At 41.0% G+C, this 19,403-nt stretch overlaps 1 protein-coding gene across 1 annotated transcript; it reads left to right on the plus strand.

Moving 5' to 3' along the window:
- The first annotated feature begins 13,186 nt into the window (after positions 1-13,186).
- On the plus strand, positions 13,187-18,405 carry Uqcrfs1 (ubiquinol-cytochrome c reductase, Rieske iron-sulfur polypeptide 1). The gene is made up of 2 exons (XM_026391190.2): positions 13,187-13,462; positions 17,591-18,405. The coding sequence occupies exons 1-2, from the start codon at positions 13,249-13,251 to the stop codon at positions 18,199-18,201; spliced, it is 825 nt and encodes a 274-aa protein (XP_026246975.1). The 5' UTR covers positions 13,187-13,248; the 3' UTR covers positions 18,202-18,405.
- Positions 18,406-19,403: the final 998 nt, after the last annotated feature.

Raw genomic sequence — 19,403 nt, forward strand, 5'->3', positions numbered from 1 at the left:
CAAGTCAAGTGCCTGCACACAAACATCTATCTAGGCTCTGCTCTTGGAGAAATATAGGCTGTGATTGTTAAGGTCTGTAAATAAGTCAAAAATAACACCTGGTATTTTGCCAGAGAAATGTTAGAGTTCGTAAACAAGTCTGGATGGTGCCTGGCAAAATGTCAGAGGGAGTGGTTTGAGAAGTAACAAAAGTGAGCCATTAAGTGTGGAGATTCCTTATTGGTTGATTGATGTATCTAGTTTATGCTAATTAAGATAAGCTGTGCAAAATGTATAAATAGCTCTGTTGCCCTACAATAAATGGCTCCTATTCCTGCTGCATCAATCTACAGAAGTTATTCGTCACCCCCCGGCTATTTTGCTGCAGCCGGACTGCGGCATGTGATAGTGCCCTGTCTGATCACACTCTGGCTCAATTTTTTACTCTCATTTTACGCTACCTCCATGAGACATGCCAACCTGGCTTTCTTAGAGAGCCAACTTTACCCCCACTTCAGGAACTTTGAGCATTCCTTGAACACATGAGCTGCACTCTTCCTGTAGTACCTCATTCTGGTCCCTGCTTATGTGACACCTTACTGGTCACCCAATATGGGTATCTGTCACTCCCAGGAGAAGGTACTATCGACCTCATTTCTGTTTTTATTTTCAAGAGTACCTACCATTCTTATAAGGTGTTCAGTCAGGTATTTTGCTCTGTGACTAAATGAACCCAACCTGAACAAATGTAGAGGAGGAAAAGGTTTATCTGAGGGCTCACAGTTTCAGAGGTCTTAGTCTAGACAACACTAGCTCCATTCCTCAGGGCTCTAGGTGAGGCTGAACATCACGGTAGGAGAGTACAGCAGAGAGAACAGCTTACATCATGATCAGAAAGCAGAGAGAGAAGCTCTACTCACCAGATAAAAATATATACCCCAACCACACCCCGATTCCCACCTCCTCCAGCCACACCCTACCACACTTCAGTTACCACTCAGGTAAACCCTATCAGGGAATTAAATCACTGATTGGGTTAAGACTCTTAGAACCCAATCATATCTCCTCTGAACCTTCTTTCATTGTCTCACATGTGAGCTTTGGGGGAACACCTCACATCCAAACCCTAACATAAGGGCTCTTATTCCTCATTGTTTGCCTTGTGCATCATCTGTAGTGATGGGACTAAGCCCTGGGGGCCTGCCTTCCTGGGCTCCAGTGGAGGCATGGGTGCAGACCTGCCATCTAATAACATGTCTCCTCTAGCCGGAGGCCAGGCAGGTAACAGGGATGTTTCAAATCGGCCCCAAATCAGGTAATAAATGGCCTCAAGTTCTGGAAGACAATGGGAATTTCCAGGAACTATGGAGAAGCTATAAAACTGAAGCTCTTTCTAGAGAGGGGCCTCCACACAGTTCGTTGTTGCTATCTGACCATGTGGCCACTACTGTCTGACTTTCTGGTTTTTCAACATAGACCAGAAATCTGATTTGTGTGTGATAAACTTCCACAGTTAAAATATTGGAGGACAATTCCAATTCTCAACCCTTTATGGGCCAAAGAAATCATGACTATATGAGGCAGATTTGGCCTGTAGATCTCTGCTGGTTGCACTCCACCTGAACTCTTGTGAGATCAGGGCTTGATTCAGCCTGTCTTGCTTGCCTGGCCATTCCACACTCACATCCATGGAAGGCAATGAGAGCTTGATGTTCCAAATGTGGATGTTGCTTTGCCAGAGTTGGAAACAGACACCTGCCAACAGAGAAACACAGTATGGGCAGAACACAAGATAAGAAGGGTGGCTGTCAGGGTGTGAAAGGAAAGGAAATCTGACTAACTTTCCACTGTTTGTAAATACATAAATCCAAGATGCCAAAGAAGTAGAATATGTGGCCTTTAGATAAGGTACCATAAACCTGTCTTGGATAATTAACCTTTTTAAGAAGCAAGCATGTTCGGCACTTAATATCTGAAAAGGTGTAATGTAGCAAGAATGAGCTATAAATAAAAGAGATGGAAAGTGCAGTTGCGTTTTCCCAATTCGTTATGGTGGGTTGTAGCTAATTAATTCATAATGCCTCTGAATTGATACTGCGTCATTTGTGTTCATGCAAATTACCTCTTAACTCATGTTAAAAGACAAACATATTGAGCAAGTTGAACTTTCAAAAAAGCAAACATTCACAGAAGACAAAATAATAACAGGTTGTGGTTGGTTATTCATGCCGCCATAGATAAGATTATTATGTCTACATTTCCATTTTCAGCTCTTATTTTCCATAAATGATAACTTGGTCATAAAAAATAAAATTCCACTGAGCTCTAAGTTAATGCTAACATGTTATCTGAGAATGGGTTATTTTTTCCCCTTCATGTTTTAAAATAGGTTTCCTTAACAGGCAAACAGATTACAATTTCCCCAAATTTAGTGGACTGCAAATTGTTGCAACTAATCTTAAAAGCAGTTTGGAGATTCCTTGGAAAACTTGTAATGGAAGCACCATTTGATCCAGCTATCCCACTCCTCAGTTTATACTCAAAGGACTTAAGAACAGCATGCTACAGGGACACAGCCACATCAATGTTTATAGCAGCACAATTCACTATAGCTAAATTGTGGAACCAACCTAGATACCCTTAAATGGATGAATGAATAAGGAAACTGTGGTATATTTACACAATGAAATATTACTCTGTATTAAAAGAGAATAAAATCGTGGCATTTGCAGGTAAATGGATGGAGTTGAAGAATATCATGCTAAGTAAGCCAATCCCCCCAAAATAAATGGTAAATGTTTTCTCTGATATGTGGATGCTGATCCATAATGGGGTAGGGATGGGGGAGCATGGGGGGAATGGAGAAAATGTGGATGGGGCAAAGGGGAGGGAGGGGAAGGGAGGGGAAATGGGGGTAGGAAAGATGGTGAAATGAGATGGACATCATTACCCTAAGTATGTGTGTGAAAACACGAATGATGTGACTCTACTTTGTGTATTACCAGAGAAATGAAAAATTGTGGTCTATTTGTGTACTATAAATTGAAATGCATTCTGCTGTCATGTATAACAAATTAGAATAAATAAATAAATTTTTTAAAAATGACATTTATCATCTGGGTGGGTAGAACACTTCCAGAGGCAGTGAAAACCTGGTTGTTCCACATCAGGATGATCCTGGGCCCACCACCTACTGGAGGGGGGTAGGGGTCTTCTCACTGTTAATTACCTCCTATTGCTTTTAATTGCCCAATAATCTGAGACATTTCTGTATGGAAGTAGTGCTCTTCTGCCTTCCCTTTCCTTCCCTAATGCTCAAGAGACATTTATTCATTTATTTATCCCCTCACTCAACACTTATGACTGAGCACATACATGTGACAAGCGGTGTGCTATGGTGGGGACACAGTAGTGAACTGATATGGAAAAACTGAGAACTTCACTGGAGCTCCTTATATCCAAACACAATCGGGTTTTATATTTTTTTATTTTTATTTAATTTGTGAAGATGGGCAGGAATTCCTGTTTAGTTTCTTTAAAGGTGCTAATCTGGCTACAGCAGACACTGAATTGCTCCCAATAGTGAACAAAAGAGACTATGAGTGTGTAGGAAAGGAAATAAGTATCAATGATGCAAGCAAATACAAAGAAAAAATGGCATGAATGACAAGGGGTGTGAAGGGCGAGAAGACCCAGTTTAAACTAAATATTAATAGAAGTTTCCAGTGGAAGGTGGGATTTAACCTGGGAATCATGACTAAAGGAACCCAATTGTGTGAAGGCCTAGGCAACAGAGTGTGCCAGGTAGAGGAATAGCTGGAGGAAAGGCCCTGAGGCTGGAATGAGTTTGGCATCTAAGAGAACAGGATGTGCCCTGGAATTCTGCAGCACCATAAGCAAGTGGGGAAGAATAGGAGTCAGGGAGGTGGGCTGGGCAAAGTGGCTAGAATCCCCACTCACTTTTCTTTGAACTCTAAGTCCTTATCTACAGATGGATTCCTTTCTTATGCTGTTAAAGTAGAAACAGGTCAGGCACAGTGGACATATGCCTTTAATCCCAGTGGCTCTAGAGGCTGATGCAGGGGGCTTGCAAGTTCAAAGTCAGCTTTAGCAACTTAGCAAGGACCTAAGCAACTTTGTGACACCCTGTCTCAAAAAACAAACAAACAAATAAACAAACAAACAAAAACCCTAAATAAGAAAAAATGGGGGGTTGGGGATGCAGCTCAGAGGTTAAGTGCCCCTGGGTTCAATCCCTGGCACCCCCAAAATATAATAAAATAAAGTAGAAACAGTTGAGATTTGCTTCTTACCATCTTCCAAATGAAGACAGATTTACTTATTTATATTTTCATTGCAAAAATATTAATATAAACTCAATGTAAGAATCACTGGATATTTAAAAATGTAAAAGAGAAAGTAAAAAAATAATTCTACTATTCAAAGAAAATCATTGTTAGTATATGATGTGCATTTGCTAGACTTCTTTGTTTGCAAAGACATTTACAGACATGCATATAAATACCTTTAACAAGAACTTGATCATATACATTCTGATTTATAAGCTGCCTTTTATTTAACATATTGAGTATCATTTACTATGTCCTTAAACACAGATCTATGTTATAACTTTAAATGATGGCAAAGACATTTTATGAATATACTCTAATCTCATCCAGCATGGTAGATAGTAAGTCTAGGGACAATTTTTCACTATTAATAAACATAACTGTGATGAACATCTTGCACTTGTCTGATGGTTTATGTTTGAACACCTTACTAAAACTGGGGTGGGGTTCTGAGTGGATTGCACAGCCTCATCTGTGGGAGATATGAGAAGTCTGGGACCATGGAAAATCTGAGGGTCCTAGGAGGACCTAGTCAGAAAGCAGATCTTACTCCCCAGGTGAGAAGAGTTCTAAGGCCCAATCTGCTGTCTCCAGGTTCCATGAACCCTTGGCTGAAGTCCAGGGCTCCTGTGGCCTCTGCCTTTCTGTGTCACCAGCAAGTCAGATCATATTCTCTTATATCTGGGTTGCTAGAAAGATGATGGTATCTGGTAGGATATTTGGCCTCATTATGAGACAAGTACAGGAGAAAAGGATTTGGGGTGGACAATCCCAGATGGTATTAACTTAGAAGGCAGGCAAGACTTGACCTTTGGAAACTTCAGCTATTTACTTGTTGTTCCCTGGAAGAGATCTACCTAGAGTGTCTGACTGTTCCAGGTCAAACCAGGAGAATGTCTCTGAGTGAAACAAATGCCTCTCTCCACAGAAGTATCTGCCTGGTGCTTAAGTGCCAGGCATTCCTACTCCGCCTGGATCAGTGGTACTGTCCCCACTTCTGCTTTCTCTTCTGTGTCCATGTGACCAGTCTTGCATTGCCCCTCTCCCTGTCCCACCCCAGTGCACCTCAGGGCTCTCTCCTCCCCTAGGTGTCAAGTTCTGTCTCCAATCAGAGGACCCTACTCTATCTCCAGAACCCCAGAGGCTCCATAAGCACTTGCTGACCTCTCTTCAACCAGCACACATTTCCTGGGCTCATCTGTGGCATAAAGTGCCATTACAAATTGAAGGGAGGGAATTCGGTCTTTCTTATACAATTGTGGACAGAGTGATGCTTCTCTAAGCAGGAAACAAAAAATTATAAGACTCCGCACCCTACAAAACTGATTTAGTGGAGACAATACAGAGGGGAATGTAGGGTGGCGTACTGGAACTTAAATGAGGGCAATGACCTACATCCTATGGGAACTAAGAGGATGGAGAGTGGTAATAATATTAACCAGTGCACAATCACAAGTCATTATTTCCTTCCCATAACAATGCCCAGGAAATATTAAGGGAAGTTAAATTAAACTACCAGTTGTAGTTGGATGCTGTCAAGTGCACATTCTCTTTTCCTTGCCCATGCTACACACATTTTATAAGCCCCCTTTTGCACATGAGAAAACTGAGCAAGGAGATAAGAAATGAGGGGCAGTGACTGGTCACCTTCTCAGGTTGGCCTTCAGTTGCCTGGAGGGAAACTGAGGGAGCTTCTGCTGGACCAAGATTCCAGAAATGAATCAGGGGAGAATGGCAGTGGGTGCTTCAGGTAAGTACCAGCAAAGGTCCTGCAGTTGGGGAGAGGGGATGGGACAGCTTAGGCTTTGTGTGTAGGGCCAGCCCATCTAGGCTCTAGCCTTGCCTCTTTCATCATCCCTGTCCCTTCCAGCTCTAGCATTAATAGGAAAAATCATCAGTTATTCAGACTCAAATTTGACAAACTTAATTGCAAAGAATTAAATAAGTTGTAGATCAATACTCTCTGAATGATCAATTAATCATTCTCTGTAATTAAAACTACCAATTCCTAATACCTTTCAGTTATATTTTATTGCACAATTTCTAATTCAGAGCTTTTAGGCAATTGTATTGATTGCAAGTATACTTACCATATCTGGTAATCAAATAATTTATCAGCCAGCACAACTTGTTATAGGATATCTGGTTTAATTACTATCACCTTGTCTCAGAAGGCAGGTTTAATTCTGCTTGGGCTTGTTTCAAGACACAGCAGGTTTGACATTACAATTCTGTTGTGTGGGTTCTACATGCCACACAAAGTTCCTTCTTTTGTGAAAGAGAATTGTAAGATAAATAGGTGAGTGTACTTACTAAGCAGGTAAATGGATGAGCTCAAGTGGTTCCTCAAAATTATGTTTAAACTTTAATCTTTTTCATGGAGGGTTTGCAACTTAATTTATTCCCAATATGCTTAGAAAAGTGCTCTCAGGATTCATGGATGAAAGGCCTTTAGATGTACAAATGGGTACTGCCTTCATTATTACCTTGAAATACAAATTAAATACCAAGAACATCACAATCTGCTTCACTGTGTCCATCAATTTTGAAAAAAGTACAAATAACATTTATTTAACCTATGAATTTATTATTCCGGCAGCAATGCTGGACAACTGGTAGTTTAATTTAACTTCCCTTAATGTTTCCTGGGCATTGTTATGGGAAGGAAATAATGACTTGTATTTGTCCTGCACAGCCCTGGGTGGGCCTGGGCCATCTTCCTGATCTCTCACTCATATTCAAGGTCCCCAGAGCAAAGGTTTAAATGTGGTTTTCCCTCCAAAATCCATATTGTGGCTTCATTCCCCAATGTAACCATATGAGGTGATAAGGCCTGTGGGAGGGGTGATTAAGTCATTAAGAGGGACTGGTGCTCTCCTTGCCACAGTGCCTTTTTTCTCTTGGGTCTAGATTGGTATTCATGAAGCAGGTTGTTATAACTAAGCATAACATCTCCCTTGAATGCCTCTAGTGCATCTACTGCTGGCCTCTCACATGCTCCTTCTAAGTAATGCCAACTGCCATCTTATGTTGTGGCAGAAATCCCTCTCCAGATGTGGATGCCTGAATTTAAGACTTTCAGCCTCCAAAAGTATGAGCTAAACAAACCTCTTTATTGTATAAGTTACCCAATCTCAAGTATTTTGTTAAAGTAACACAAAATGGGCTAAAACAGTAACAATGCCTGGGGACATCTTGGAGAGTCAGGGAGGCTGGTCCTTCCAGGGAGAAGGGGAATCTGCGGGGATTCTCTCTGCCAAGATGATAACTGGGCATCAGAGACTCTGGATCTCAGTTTTTCCTGAAGAATGGGAAAAGCTTCCAGAGGTTTTGGGTTGAGTTTAAACTGAAGGGATCCAGAACTTCATGCTTGGAAACAATATGACTGAAGGTTCAAAGTTAGGAAATCCTGGGCAGGGTGGAGAGGGAGTCAGGAGCGGGGAGGCCCTGTTACATTAACATCTTCTTTGCCCTCTACAGGCTGCTCAGGTCTATCAGAGGCATGTCCCTTCAGCTTATTCCCCTCCCTAGTACTCCCTTCCACCTTGAAAATGCCCAGTTCTCCATCAAACAGCTCATACCAGACCCGTCTCTCTCAGGGTATTCCCATCTGTGCAGGGCATGGGAAGGAAATCCCTAACACTAAACAGAAATGATGGCTGTTTGGAGAACAGAGAGGATCATGTTTCAAGTGCCTCCATTCAACAACATGTCACTCACCTTCCATTCTTCCAAGGACTTCTCACAGAGTCATCATGGAGCTCAAAGCAAGCAGACAAGCAAGAGGACAGCACCCTCCTTAGTGCTCCTTCCCTGCCTCTCATTTCCAGAGACAGAAAGCCAGGCCTAGGGCAGTGTGCAGACTATGAGTACCTCCAGCTCAAAGCCTGAGTTCCCAGCCTGTCTCCAGGGCTGGCACATGGCAAGCGCTGAACACTCAACATTCGCTCGATGACTAGATCCATGCATACTTTTTCTGAGGTACAAACTTACCTACCTAGAGAGGGGAAATGTGGTTGAAGTAGGTGATCCCTGAGTTCATTAGGGCAATAATGCCCTCTCCCACCAGCCCAGTACTCTCCTCCCCTCATCCTGTCTTCTTTTCTCCATAGACTGTATTACCCATATGACATTCTTATTTGTGATCTATTTTGCTGCCCTAGAATGCAAGGTCCTCATGGCCAGACACATTTAGCCACACTGTACTTAACTGCTCCATCTCTAAGCAACGGGAAAACAACGTGGCATATGGTAAAGACAACAGTCTTTCAAGTGAAAGAATGAATCCTCAAGTGAGGAAACTGAGGCTCAGAGGGCTTGGGTTACTTGCCCAAAGGACTCAAGCAAGTGGAGGAGTTGGGATTAAATGGAGGCAGCCTAACTCTGGAATACAGGCTTTTAGCAAGTATTCTATACAAAAGAGTTCAATTAACTCGACGATTCTTTCAGGGGGCATATAATATAATCCAGGGGCATTAAAAGGGGAAGTTTTTGGTGCCACTGCAGCAGCTTATTTGGCAAGAGATGGATGTACAGCTGATAGGGAAACTGATATGATTTTCAACAAAGCCGGCAAATTAATCATACTTAATGAATGTGACTAATGTGTTAAAGGAACGAGTGATTAAAATATTAGCACGTCTGAACTTCTCCTCCCTGGTTAATTTCTTCTCCTCCCTAGGGTTACCATCTCTCAAAGAAGTGGGGGCACAGAATTATGGAAACGGATTTTATGGAACAGAAATGCATTTTAAATGGCTTAAATTGGGGACAGTCTGTGCAGTTCTCAAGCGGCTGTCAGTCTTCACATCTCGCTGCTCAAGCGAAGGACATGGGCTGAGGAGAGAGGCTGAAACTGTCACAACGACTGGAACTGGAGAGGAAAAAGCTGAGCATTTCCTGGGGTAATGGTGTGGAAATGGAAGACAGGCGTGGGCCCCTCCAGCAAGGAGGAACCAGCCTTTCTGTGTAGGCACAAGGTGAGATGAAAGTGGTTGAGGAGGGATGTTTCCTGAGGAGGGTCTTACCAGCTTTTTGCATTACACAGGAACAGAGGACAATCATTGACAAATCCTAGCCGAGTCTCCTTAGAGCACACTCCCCTCTCCCACCCTCTACACATCCCCATTGTCCAGATGGAAACATTAAAATTGTAGGGAGAAGAAAGCATCTCAAAATACAGCTCATGCTTGGGTACCAAATGGAACCAGGAGATTGCACTGCTTGTTGGTGTCCTACCACTTTTGGCAATGGCTCAAGCCTTCCCGTGGAACTGTGTAAAGCTGAGCCCATGCTCAGAAGCCTCAGGGGATAGCAGGTTTTGTAGCTATATAAAGTGAACATGATGGGAAAGGACTCAGATCAGTGACTACCCAACCTGGGTTAACAGCATCAAGGATCTTTCTCTATCTAAGGACACAGGTGGTCAAATCTTTTTTGAAGAAAGGCAGATGTGTGTGTTAGTTTTCTACTGCTGCTATAACAAAGTCTGTAGCTTAAAACAACACAAATGTATTATTTTACAGTTCTAAAATTGGTTTTCGGGCTGCATTTCTTTTGAAAGCTTCAGAAGACAATCTATTTCTTTGCCTTTCCCAGCTTTTAACAGTTGGTCCATCATTTCCAGCCCCCCTTCCTCTGTCTGTCTTCAAGCCCAGTAGGATACCATTTCTCTCTTCTCTGACCCCTAGCTTCCCTCTTATAAGAATGCTGTGATTACACTGGGGCCTACCTAGACAATCCAGTATAATCTTCTTATCTCAAGATCCTTAATCAGATCTGTAGTCTCTTTGTCAGGTGAAGTAACAGGTAATATATTCCCAGGTTTCAGGGATTAGGACTTGCATCTTTGGCGGTGGGGATGGGGGAGGACGTGGAGATATTAATCAACCACAGTTTATATGTGTGAATACTCACAATTTGTAAGTGCTAGCAAATAATTCTGATGATTCCAGCATCATGTATGCCAGTCCAACAGGTCACCCTGTGGAACTGAGAGGTGAAAGAGTAGGTCTCCAGTCTATGACCTGTGATTTAAATGAAGTACCCACTTATTAAAAGAAAGACTTTGTGTCGATCCTTAATTCATACAGATACTTTGCTAGTTTACAAAAATAACAACAAATATTTATTAAGTTCTTGTTTTATACCAAACACTAGGCATTTCACATGCGTTACTTTGAATTTTCAGAGCAATTTCATTTTATCCCTGTTTTGCAGATGAGGGATTTGAAGCTCAGCAGTGTCCAAAGTTATACAGTTAGTGTGGGTCACAGCTATGCAGACCAGGTTGTTTGCATCTGGAGCCTTCAAAAATTTGTATTCAAGGAAAGAGTAAACTGGTGCATGAATGTTAATAGGCAGTTCGGTGAAAAACCAACAACTACCAAGAGGAAGTCAAGTCAGACATCAAAGTTCCAAGTTCCAATATGCCTGCCTGCCACTCTTAGATGCTAGCCTCCTTCTTTTGCAAGACAACATTTGATTAGCCATATAACTACCCTTCTCTCTGCTGCAAAACTGGAACAGCCCCAGAACAAAAGTGTTCTTTTACTTATCAATGATGTGTCTTTGGGTAAGTAATTGTTCTTCTCCGAATTTCTTCTATTCATATAGAAAACAGAATTATTATTCTCATCAACACTTACATAACACTCACTGCGTACAAGACACAGTTCTGGGCATTTTATAATTATTAATCCACTAAATCCTTAAAATAACTCTGAGGTAGATAGTATTGTCCTCATTTTTCGGGATAAAGACTGAGGCACATACAGAGGTTATATAACTTGCCCTAGGAAGTAGCTGGTGAGTGACAGAACTGGGATTGGACCCAGAGAGTCTGGAGATAACAATTTGAACTCTGCTTACTCCATTGGGAAGTTGTGAGGGTTTCCAGAAGATTCATTCATTCATTCTTCTTCTACTCTTACTACACTCAGAGGACTGTTGTGAATTAAACGAGTAATTTCATGGAAAGTACTCAAATCATGGACTGCCTTTGTAGTTGCTCCGGAAGTGTCTGTTTTTGATCCTTCCCAGTTGTTGCTGGGGGTAAGCTCCAAACCTGCTTTATGGCAAGCTCAGTCGTGAAGAGGCAGGCAGCTTCCAGTCTTGAGAGTACAACACAGCCCCTGTCGCTATCAAGACAGCTCAAGTCCTGGGCAAAGGAGAAAGTGGTCAGTGTGCTGTGAACCTTGAGAAAGGAACAGAAAGGCAGCAGGGATCAAAGGAATGAGGTATTGTTCCAGAGGAAGTGGCAGTTTCAAATAAAAACACCACCAGCAAATCCTCCCTGCTGCTTACTCTGAGCCAGGCCTCTTTGTAGGTAGTTTGCATATATTAGTAGCTTTTCTCCTCCTAGTAACTTTACCAGGTAGACACCATCAATATTACTTCTATTTTATAGATGAGGAAACTGAAGCAGAGAGGTTAGAAAATTTGCCCAGGTCATGCAGTCCATGCACAGCACTGAGCAGGGTTGAGAAACCTCAGTGGTTCACATTCTTGATTCACAATTTTGCCAAATCCATGCATTGCTCATATTAGGATATACTTAATATTTAAATTAATTCATTCTTTTACAGAATGAATGAAGTCTTATCTCACTGTAGTATAATAGGCAGAAAACCAGTATGAATTAAAAAGTAAATACCATGAAAATAAGTGATATTATTAAATTTTCTCTAGATTCAGTTGTCTGCTGAAAACTTCAAATTCAAGGCTTATTGTGTTAAAAGAGGAGATTAACAAATATAGAGAGGAATTAAAATTATATTAGCACCAAACTCAGACTTTCTTATTGGTGTAAACAGGACTGAAAGAGAAGTAAAAAGGGGGTAACTCTCTCAACATGTGACAGGAAATGATTATGGGATCTATCCCTGCACCCCTGCATCCCCTAAAATTTCACATGGGTAGTGGTGTTGATTAAGACCACAGACTCAGGAGACAAACTTGCTTCACTGTTTCCTGGCAATTCAGTTGTGAACAAAGGATCTCTCTGAGACTTACCTCATCAGTAAAATGTTCCCTCATTAGTAAAACGTTGGTAACAACAGCAGCTACTTTGCAGGAGCCTGATTACAAATGAAAGAATGCTGGAAAACAAAATCCAATATACAGTAGATGCTTAATAAATGTGTGTGTGTGTGTATGTAACAGGGATAAAACACAGGGGGCTTAACCACTGAGCCAACTCCCCAGCCTTTTTATATTTTTATATTTAGGTTTTTAATTTGTACTTTTATATATTTATTTACTTAGGTCTTGCTGAGTTAGGGCCTAGCTAAGTTGCTGAGGCTGGTTTTGAACTAGTGACCCAACTGCCTCAGCTTCTCCAGCCACTGGCACATGCCACAGTTCCTGGCTAGGTCATTATTTTTAATCTTTGCACACAGGTCCCTAGCCTTTTGTTGTTTGGTTAAGACGATAAAAAAAAAATCATTACAGAAAATAAACAGAGGTTACAATATATTCTAGGTGATATTTTATATATATATATATATAGTTTTTTTTTCCTTTTTGGGAAGAATTATCCTCATTTAAACTATAGTAATTTGTTCTTATGCCCAGGTCGCCCCAGATGAAATTTTCGCCCTAACTGATCACAAACACGCCCACGGGACGTTTCTCCGGACCTTAGTTTTATTTTGTCCTCTTATTTTGAGCAGCTACGGGAACGCAGACCACCAGGCAAACGTACTGATTGACAGCTGGTGTTAAGCCCCGCCTCCTGGACGCTCCGCCCTCAGCGTGGGCTCGTGGCCCGCTTTCGACGCAGCGCTTCCAGGTTCGTCCCGCCCCTCAGGACTCCGCTTCGGCCGGCGTGCTGACGTTACAGATCCGTCGCCTCTTACGCCTGCGTCGCGGGCGGAAGGTCGTCCCTGTGACCGGCTCGGCGGTTCTATCATTTGTCGCCATGTTGTCGGTCGCCGCCCGCTCAGGCCCGTTTGCACCGGTCCTGTCGGCCACGTCCCGCGGGGTGGCGGGTGCGCTGCGGCCTCTGGTGCAGGCCGCAGTGCCCGCCACCCCGGAGCCGCCTGTGCTGGACGTGAAGCGACCCTTCCTGTGCCGGGAGTCGCTGAGTGGCCAGGCCGTGGGCCGGCCTTTGGTCGCCTGCGTGGGCCTCAATGGTGAGCCGGGTTGAAGGGTCTTTCCTTTCTCGCTCCCTCCGGCCCTAGTCCCGGGGAGCAGCCGAGGAGGGCGGGGGCGTGTAGAAATGTAGAGCGGAGTCCCGTTCGGGAGGATCGGGTTTCCGGGTAGGGGCGACCTTGGGCAGAACAGGACGCTGCACCTCTCCGGGCCTCCATTATCCTCGCGTGGGCACGCCGCTAAGGTGGGCGGTCTTAAGTGATGCTGCAGCCCTATGTGGGGAGTCCTTCCCTTGGCTCGGATCTGGGCCCTCTTGGGCAAACTAATCTTTAACTTGTTGGTTAAGTTCCCAACTCCGGCGTCCTCCTACTTCCAACAAAGTCTGACAGAGGATATTGTTGCTTACAGGTAGTTTGACCTTGGGCAAATTTCTAAATGTTTTCTTCTCCTATGAAATGGATTCATGCTTCTACCAGTTTCATTAGGGATGTCGTGAGGCATACATGATCTGTAGAAAGCTACTGGACATTAAATAAATGTTAAAAAAAATTAAGAACTTTATTCCTTCAGTGTCTTTCCTCATCAACAACACCCCTTATTAATCCCCCCCTCCAAAAAAAACCCCACCTCAATTTAAATAACAACACAGCTCCAAGATCAGTTTCAGTATGAGTACCAGCAATCTTTTTCAGGCACTTGTCTAAAGGTTTTCACAACATAATTTAATCCTCAAGAAGAAAAGTTTGAAGCTGATGGTATTCCCGTTTTACAGATGAGAAAACAGACCACAGGAAGTAAAATGACCTGCATGAGGATGGACATTGTGCATGAGATAGAGCATGGAATTGACAAGACTGATTGTGTTAGCCATAAGCTCTTTCCAGGAATGTTTTTGGTATCCTCTGTCAACAGATCTCAGTTTAGTCTTCTGTTCCCTGTCTTTCATTTAACTAATGCCCTGTATTGGAGATTGTGAAATGGCACCATTTAGGTAGTGCGACTGCAAGCTGATTGCTTAGTATTAAAAAACTGGGAAAACTCCTGTTATTTCTTGAAGTATTATAGGGTGGCAACACTGGATTCTATAGTTTCTACATAGGTAAAGTCTAGTGTGCTGTGTATTGGCTGCTCCCATAGTTGTCCACTCCACTTCTCACTAGGCTTGCTTGTTCTATTGTGTTACTTGCTTGGTCCCATTGACAGTTGAGTTAGTGGTCTTTGTGCTACATGATAATCAAGTTGCCTCAAGGGGAAACTTACTCTGCATTATTCACTCTATTCTTTTTAATTTTTTTTCTTGAGAGAAGGTCTCACTATGTTTGCCCAGGCCCAGCTAACTTTGGTTCAAGTGATTCCCCATCTTAAGCCTCCCAAGTAGCACTGCTTCTCTATATTTCTAATGATCCTTCCACTCACTTTTCCTTATGTGCAAATCTTACCCATCCTTTTAATCACAATTTTGGATCAGGTCAATACAATTTTATATTTGCTCATTCCTTTATGTCTTTATAGCATATAACATTTCCCATTCTGTATTGTATTCATTGGTTATTCCTGTGACCTTGAACTTAAAGGAATAGAGTGTCTACATTTTTCTTTCCTACAGTCTGAGATTTCGTAAAGTTGATGCAAAGTATTTGTGAGTGAATGTTGAGGAGCACTAGTGGTTTTGGAGAAACTGTCCAGGGTAAGAATGAAGTACCCTGGCCCATTCCAAGTTTATTTTTTTTCTTATACATTACCTCGTGTACCTGTTTTTAATGTAGAGATATGAACTTGCTTCCTTTATCTTTTAGGAATGAAACATTCTTTACTGTCCTTGGCTTTGCCAGGGGAAAGTAATTCATGCTTGGTTTCAAATTGCTAGCCTGTACTGTCAGGTTAGCAATAGGTAAAATACTACATGACTGTAAGTCACTTTGGTTCCGCGAAGTCATAGGTATGAATCTCAAGTTGTTGGAGGTGATAAACAAGAAGAGAAAACTTCAATAGCAAAGGTGAAAAGCATCTTTGTCAAATGGCTAAAGAGTTTCTTCTAGAATTAATTTTTAAACTAGGCAAAAAAATGTAGAACCATAAGAAAAAAAAATCTCTTCTATCATCATGCCTTCAGCTTGTAGCTTAAGTTCACCTTAAAGTGTCCTATTTAGATAGTTTCTAGAAAGACAGTGACAGTATGGGAGGAATTGATCAGGAGCAGATCTTTGAATTGGGGAGGAAGTTTACACCAGGGTAGCATCTCTTGCATATCAGAGGTCACTTTAAAACTAAAACTTAAAAAATATTTATTAAAATGCCTTCGATTTTTTTTCTGTTTTTAGGTGATATTTCCATAAATATCTGATCTTGTTTTAGGTTAGAACTAATTGCAACATCTTTGCTTCTCAAAGTCAGACATTATACAACCCTTGTAAATTATTGAGAGAATGATTTTTGGCAACCTGGCAGTTTAATTGCCTAAAGAGTTCTTGACCATGTAACCCAATAAAGTACTTGCTAGGTAGAGAGAGGTAGACAACTGAATTTCTTTTGCCATCAAGTCTTTGAGAATGAGAATGACAGTCATTCTGTGTAGTGTCCTTAGACATTACCTTGTATACTCTTTAAAAAAGAGTTAACAGTTGTGGATACTGTTTTTAATGTAGAGGTATGACCTTGGTTTCTTTATCTTAGATATGAAACATTCTTTACTGTCCCAGATTTTGCCAGGGAAAAACAATTCATGCTTGATTCCAAATTGCCAGTCTGTACTGTCAGGTTAGCAGTAGGTAAAATAGTACATTGTAAGTCACTTTGATGCCACGAAGTCATAAATATGAATCTCAAGTAGTCACCATCTATGTCCTGATCCCCACAAAAAAAAATGGGCTAGTCAGAAAAGTATATAGAGTGATTTTGATAGGTTTCATTATTTGTGAATATTTATGTCTTCTATAAAGTTATTGATCTTGACAATCACATGAAAAGCAGTTGAAATATTTTGTATTGTAATGTTTGACTGCTCAAAGAAATAGGATGAAAGCTTATGAATGAAATTGCAGTTTATTTTAATGAAATGTTTTTATAAGTACAGCTTTGAAATAACACGTTTTCTAAAAGTTAACAATTTTTAGTGCCTCTTTTTCTAAAAAGGAAACCTAATGGCAGGTTTCCTAAAACAGATATGATTTACAAAGAGATTTGCTTTCCTGAAACATTTAAAAGTGATACCAGTAAATTCATTTTTTGTCAGGTGTTTACAAATGGTATGGGAGAGAGGACATGACTTTAAAAATCTTTTTTATTATACAAATTACTTGTTCCCAAAATACTATGAAGGCAGTAATTATTTGTTTATCTACATTCATTTGACACACATGGTAGCCTACAGTAGAAGCATCTCACTAAAGGGGCCCACGGCAGTAAAAAAGGGTAATGCCCTTTTACAGAAGATATAAAACTTCACTGAAGAGGGAAATATAGGAAAAATTTTCTCTTCTTTTGCTAAATGGAAATAGTTCTTTTTACAGGTTTTATTTTAAGAGCTGCCTGTTATGATAAGGATGTCCTTTTCTGCACATTAGAAGCTTTACTTGAAGATAGTATTAGTTTATACCCTCAAGTCTAAAATAGAAATTCATAAATTTTCTGTAACTGAAGGGATACCAGCAGAACACAGAATATATATTGTTTTGTACTTACTTTTGAAGACTAGACTAGCCTTAATGAGATGAGCAGATCAGTTTAACCAGGTAGGTTAGATAAGTTTTGGGGTCTTTTCTAATCCAGAGAATATGAGAAGTATTTAGTTTGGTTGTACCAAATGTCTTAGCAATTGGATTTTTGGAAACTTTGAAATATAGCTGTTAATTGTGCTATTTAACTTTCTGAACTTAATGCTATGATATATTAATCCTGAATGAGCCATGTTCCAACAACCTTCAAGGAGAAATTCAATTTACAAATATTATCTTGTGGTTCATACCAATATAATAGCTTGTAGTCAACTTCATTTCATTTCTAATATTTTATATGCTAGTACTGCCATTTCAACTATTCACCAGTCTCAACTGGTGAGTTTTGAGAATTTTTATTTTTGCCTATGAGTCTAAGGTCTGTTTCCTGATGTATACCCCTTTCAGTAATTAGTTACTTATCTAATTGTTTTTAACTTTCTGTTTGCCTTGTAGTACCTGCTTCTGTTCGTTATTCCCACACGGATGTCAAAGTGCCTGATTTCTCTGACTATCGTCGCTCCGAAGTGTTAGATAGCACAAAGTCTTCAAAAGAGAGCAGCGAGGCTAGAAAAGGTTTCTCCTATTTGGTGACTGCAACAGCTACTGTGGGTGTTGCATATGCCGCCAAGAATGTTGTCTCCCAGTTTGTTTCCAGCATGAGTGCTTCTGCTGATGTATTGGCCATGTCGAAAATTGAAATCAAGTTGTCCGATATTCCAGAAGGCAAGAACATGGCTTTCAAATGGAGAGGCAAACCCCTGTTTGTGCGCCACAGAACCCAGAAGGAGATTGACCAGGAAGCTGCTGTTGAAGTGTCCCAGTTGCGAGACCCACAGCATGATTTGGATCGAGTAAAGAAACCTGAATGGGTTATCCTGATAGGTGTTTGTACTCATCTTGGTTGTGTACCCATTGCAAATGCAGGAGATTTTGGTGGTTATTACTGCCCTTGCCATGGGTCACACTATGATGCATCAGGCAGGATCAGGAAGGGGCCTGCGCCTCTCAACCTTGAAGTTCCTGCGTATGAGTTCACCAGTGATGATCTAGTGATTGTTGGTTAGAGACTTTGAACTAAAGTTCTAGGCTGCTTTCATTTTTCATGTCACCTCAGAAGAGTTGAGGGCAAGCCTCCTGTACTTCTAAGTTGGTTGATTTGAAATATTTAAGGATTGTTAATAATGTACTTGCAAATGTGAAGTAAATTGAATCTAATGTTGAGTACTTACAAGCATTCACTTAATAAAGCTACTGTTAAACATTGTTAAGCTCGGTCACAGACTTGAAAGGTGCAATGTCTTTGATAGCTAATTATAATTAAAAATTACAGACTGGTGTACAAGATAATTGTGAACTCTATAATTGACTTTGTCTTTTACTTGTATAAATATTTATTTCCTCCTTTGTGTCAGGGACGCAGATTCTACAGTGCTCATTGTGAGGATGAGTTGAAACAAGCTGGTCATCTCTAGTCTTTTCCTTTTTTCACAGAATTCAGTAAGAGTGCTTCTGACTGTTTTCTCCCCTGCTGGATAATCTGTGTGGTAATTTTGAATGTAATTTATGAGAAAGAGTTCTGAGTGTTAGCAGCTCTGAGGATCCCCCCCAGGTCTGGCTAGCTGGTTTTATGCCTGCGTGACAAGCCAAAATTTTTTTTTGTCCCTTGTGGCAATAAGTAATTAGAATTATTAATTTTAAGGAACAGTGAAGGAATATTATTTGAGAGAAACTTTCCAAATGATGTTATTTCTTCCATCTGGCATTATTGATGTTTATGTCACTGATGCTCTTTTATCTACCCTATCATGAGGCAGAAAGGAAGCATCTGACACTTGGTACTATCTTTGTGTGAAAATAACTGCTGGTTTTGTTTGTGTAGTTATTATATTCGAAGTGTTCATTCCAGTTGGATTTGAAGTCACTCAGCATGTGACTGAGGAAGTGGGGGTGGGCACACACAGAGCCTATCAGAATTAACATCCTATTTCCTTCTGCCTCTTACCTAAATACATGATTGGGTATAAATTGAAATTATACAGGTGCAGGAATAAGAGTGGGCTTTGCCCTTTTTGATAAGTTTATCTTGCCTTGGCTGTTTGGAGGTGGGTAAGTAATTATCAATTAGGTCTACCTTGGAATACATGTGCACTTGTAAAATAACAAACTAGATGTTAGTTTGTTATTTTACAAAGGAGCTGTTCATCTACCGGTCCAGTCTTTGCAGCTAAGTGTTGTATCAAAAAAGAAAATACCAACATTTCTATTA

Source organism: Urocitellus parryii, chromosome 15, assembly GCF_045843805.1.
Source record: "Urocitellus parryii isolate mUroPar1 chromosome 15, mUroPar1.hap1, whole genome shotgun sequence".
In the NCBI taxonomy this organism is placed as follows: Eukaryota; Metazoa; Chordata; class Mammalia; order Rodentia; family Sciuridae; genus Urocitellus; species Urocitellus parryii.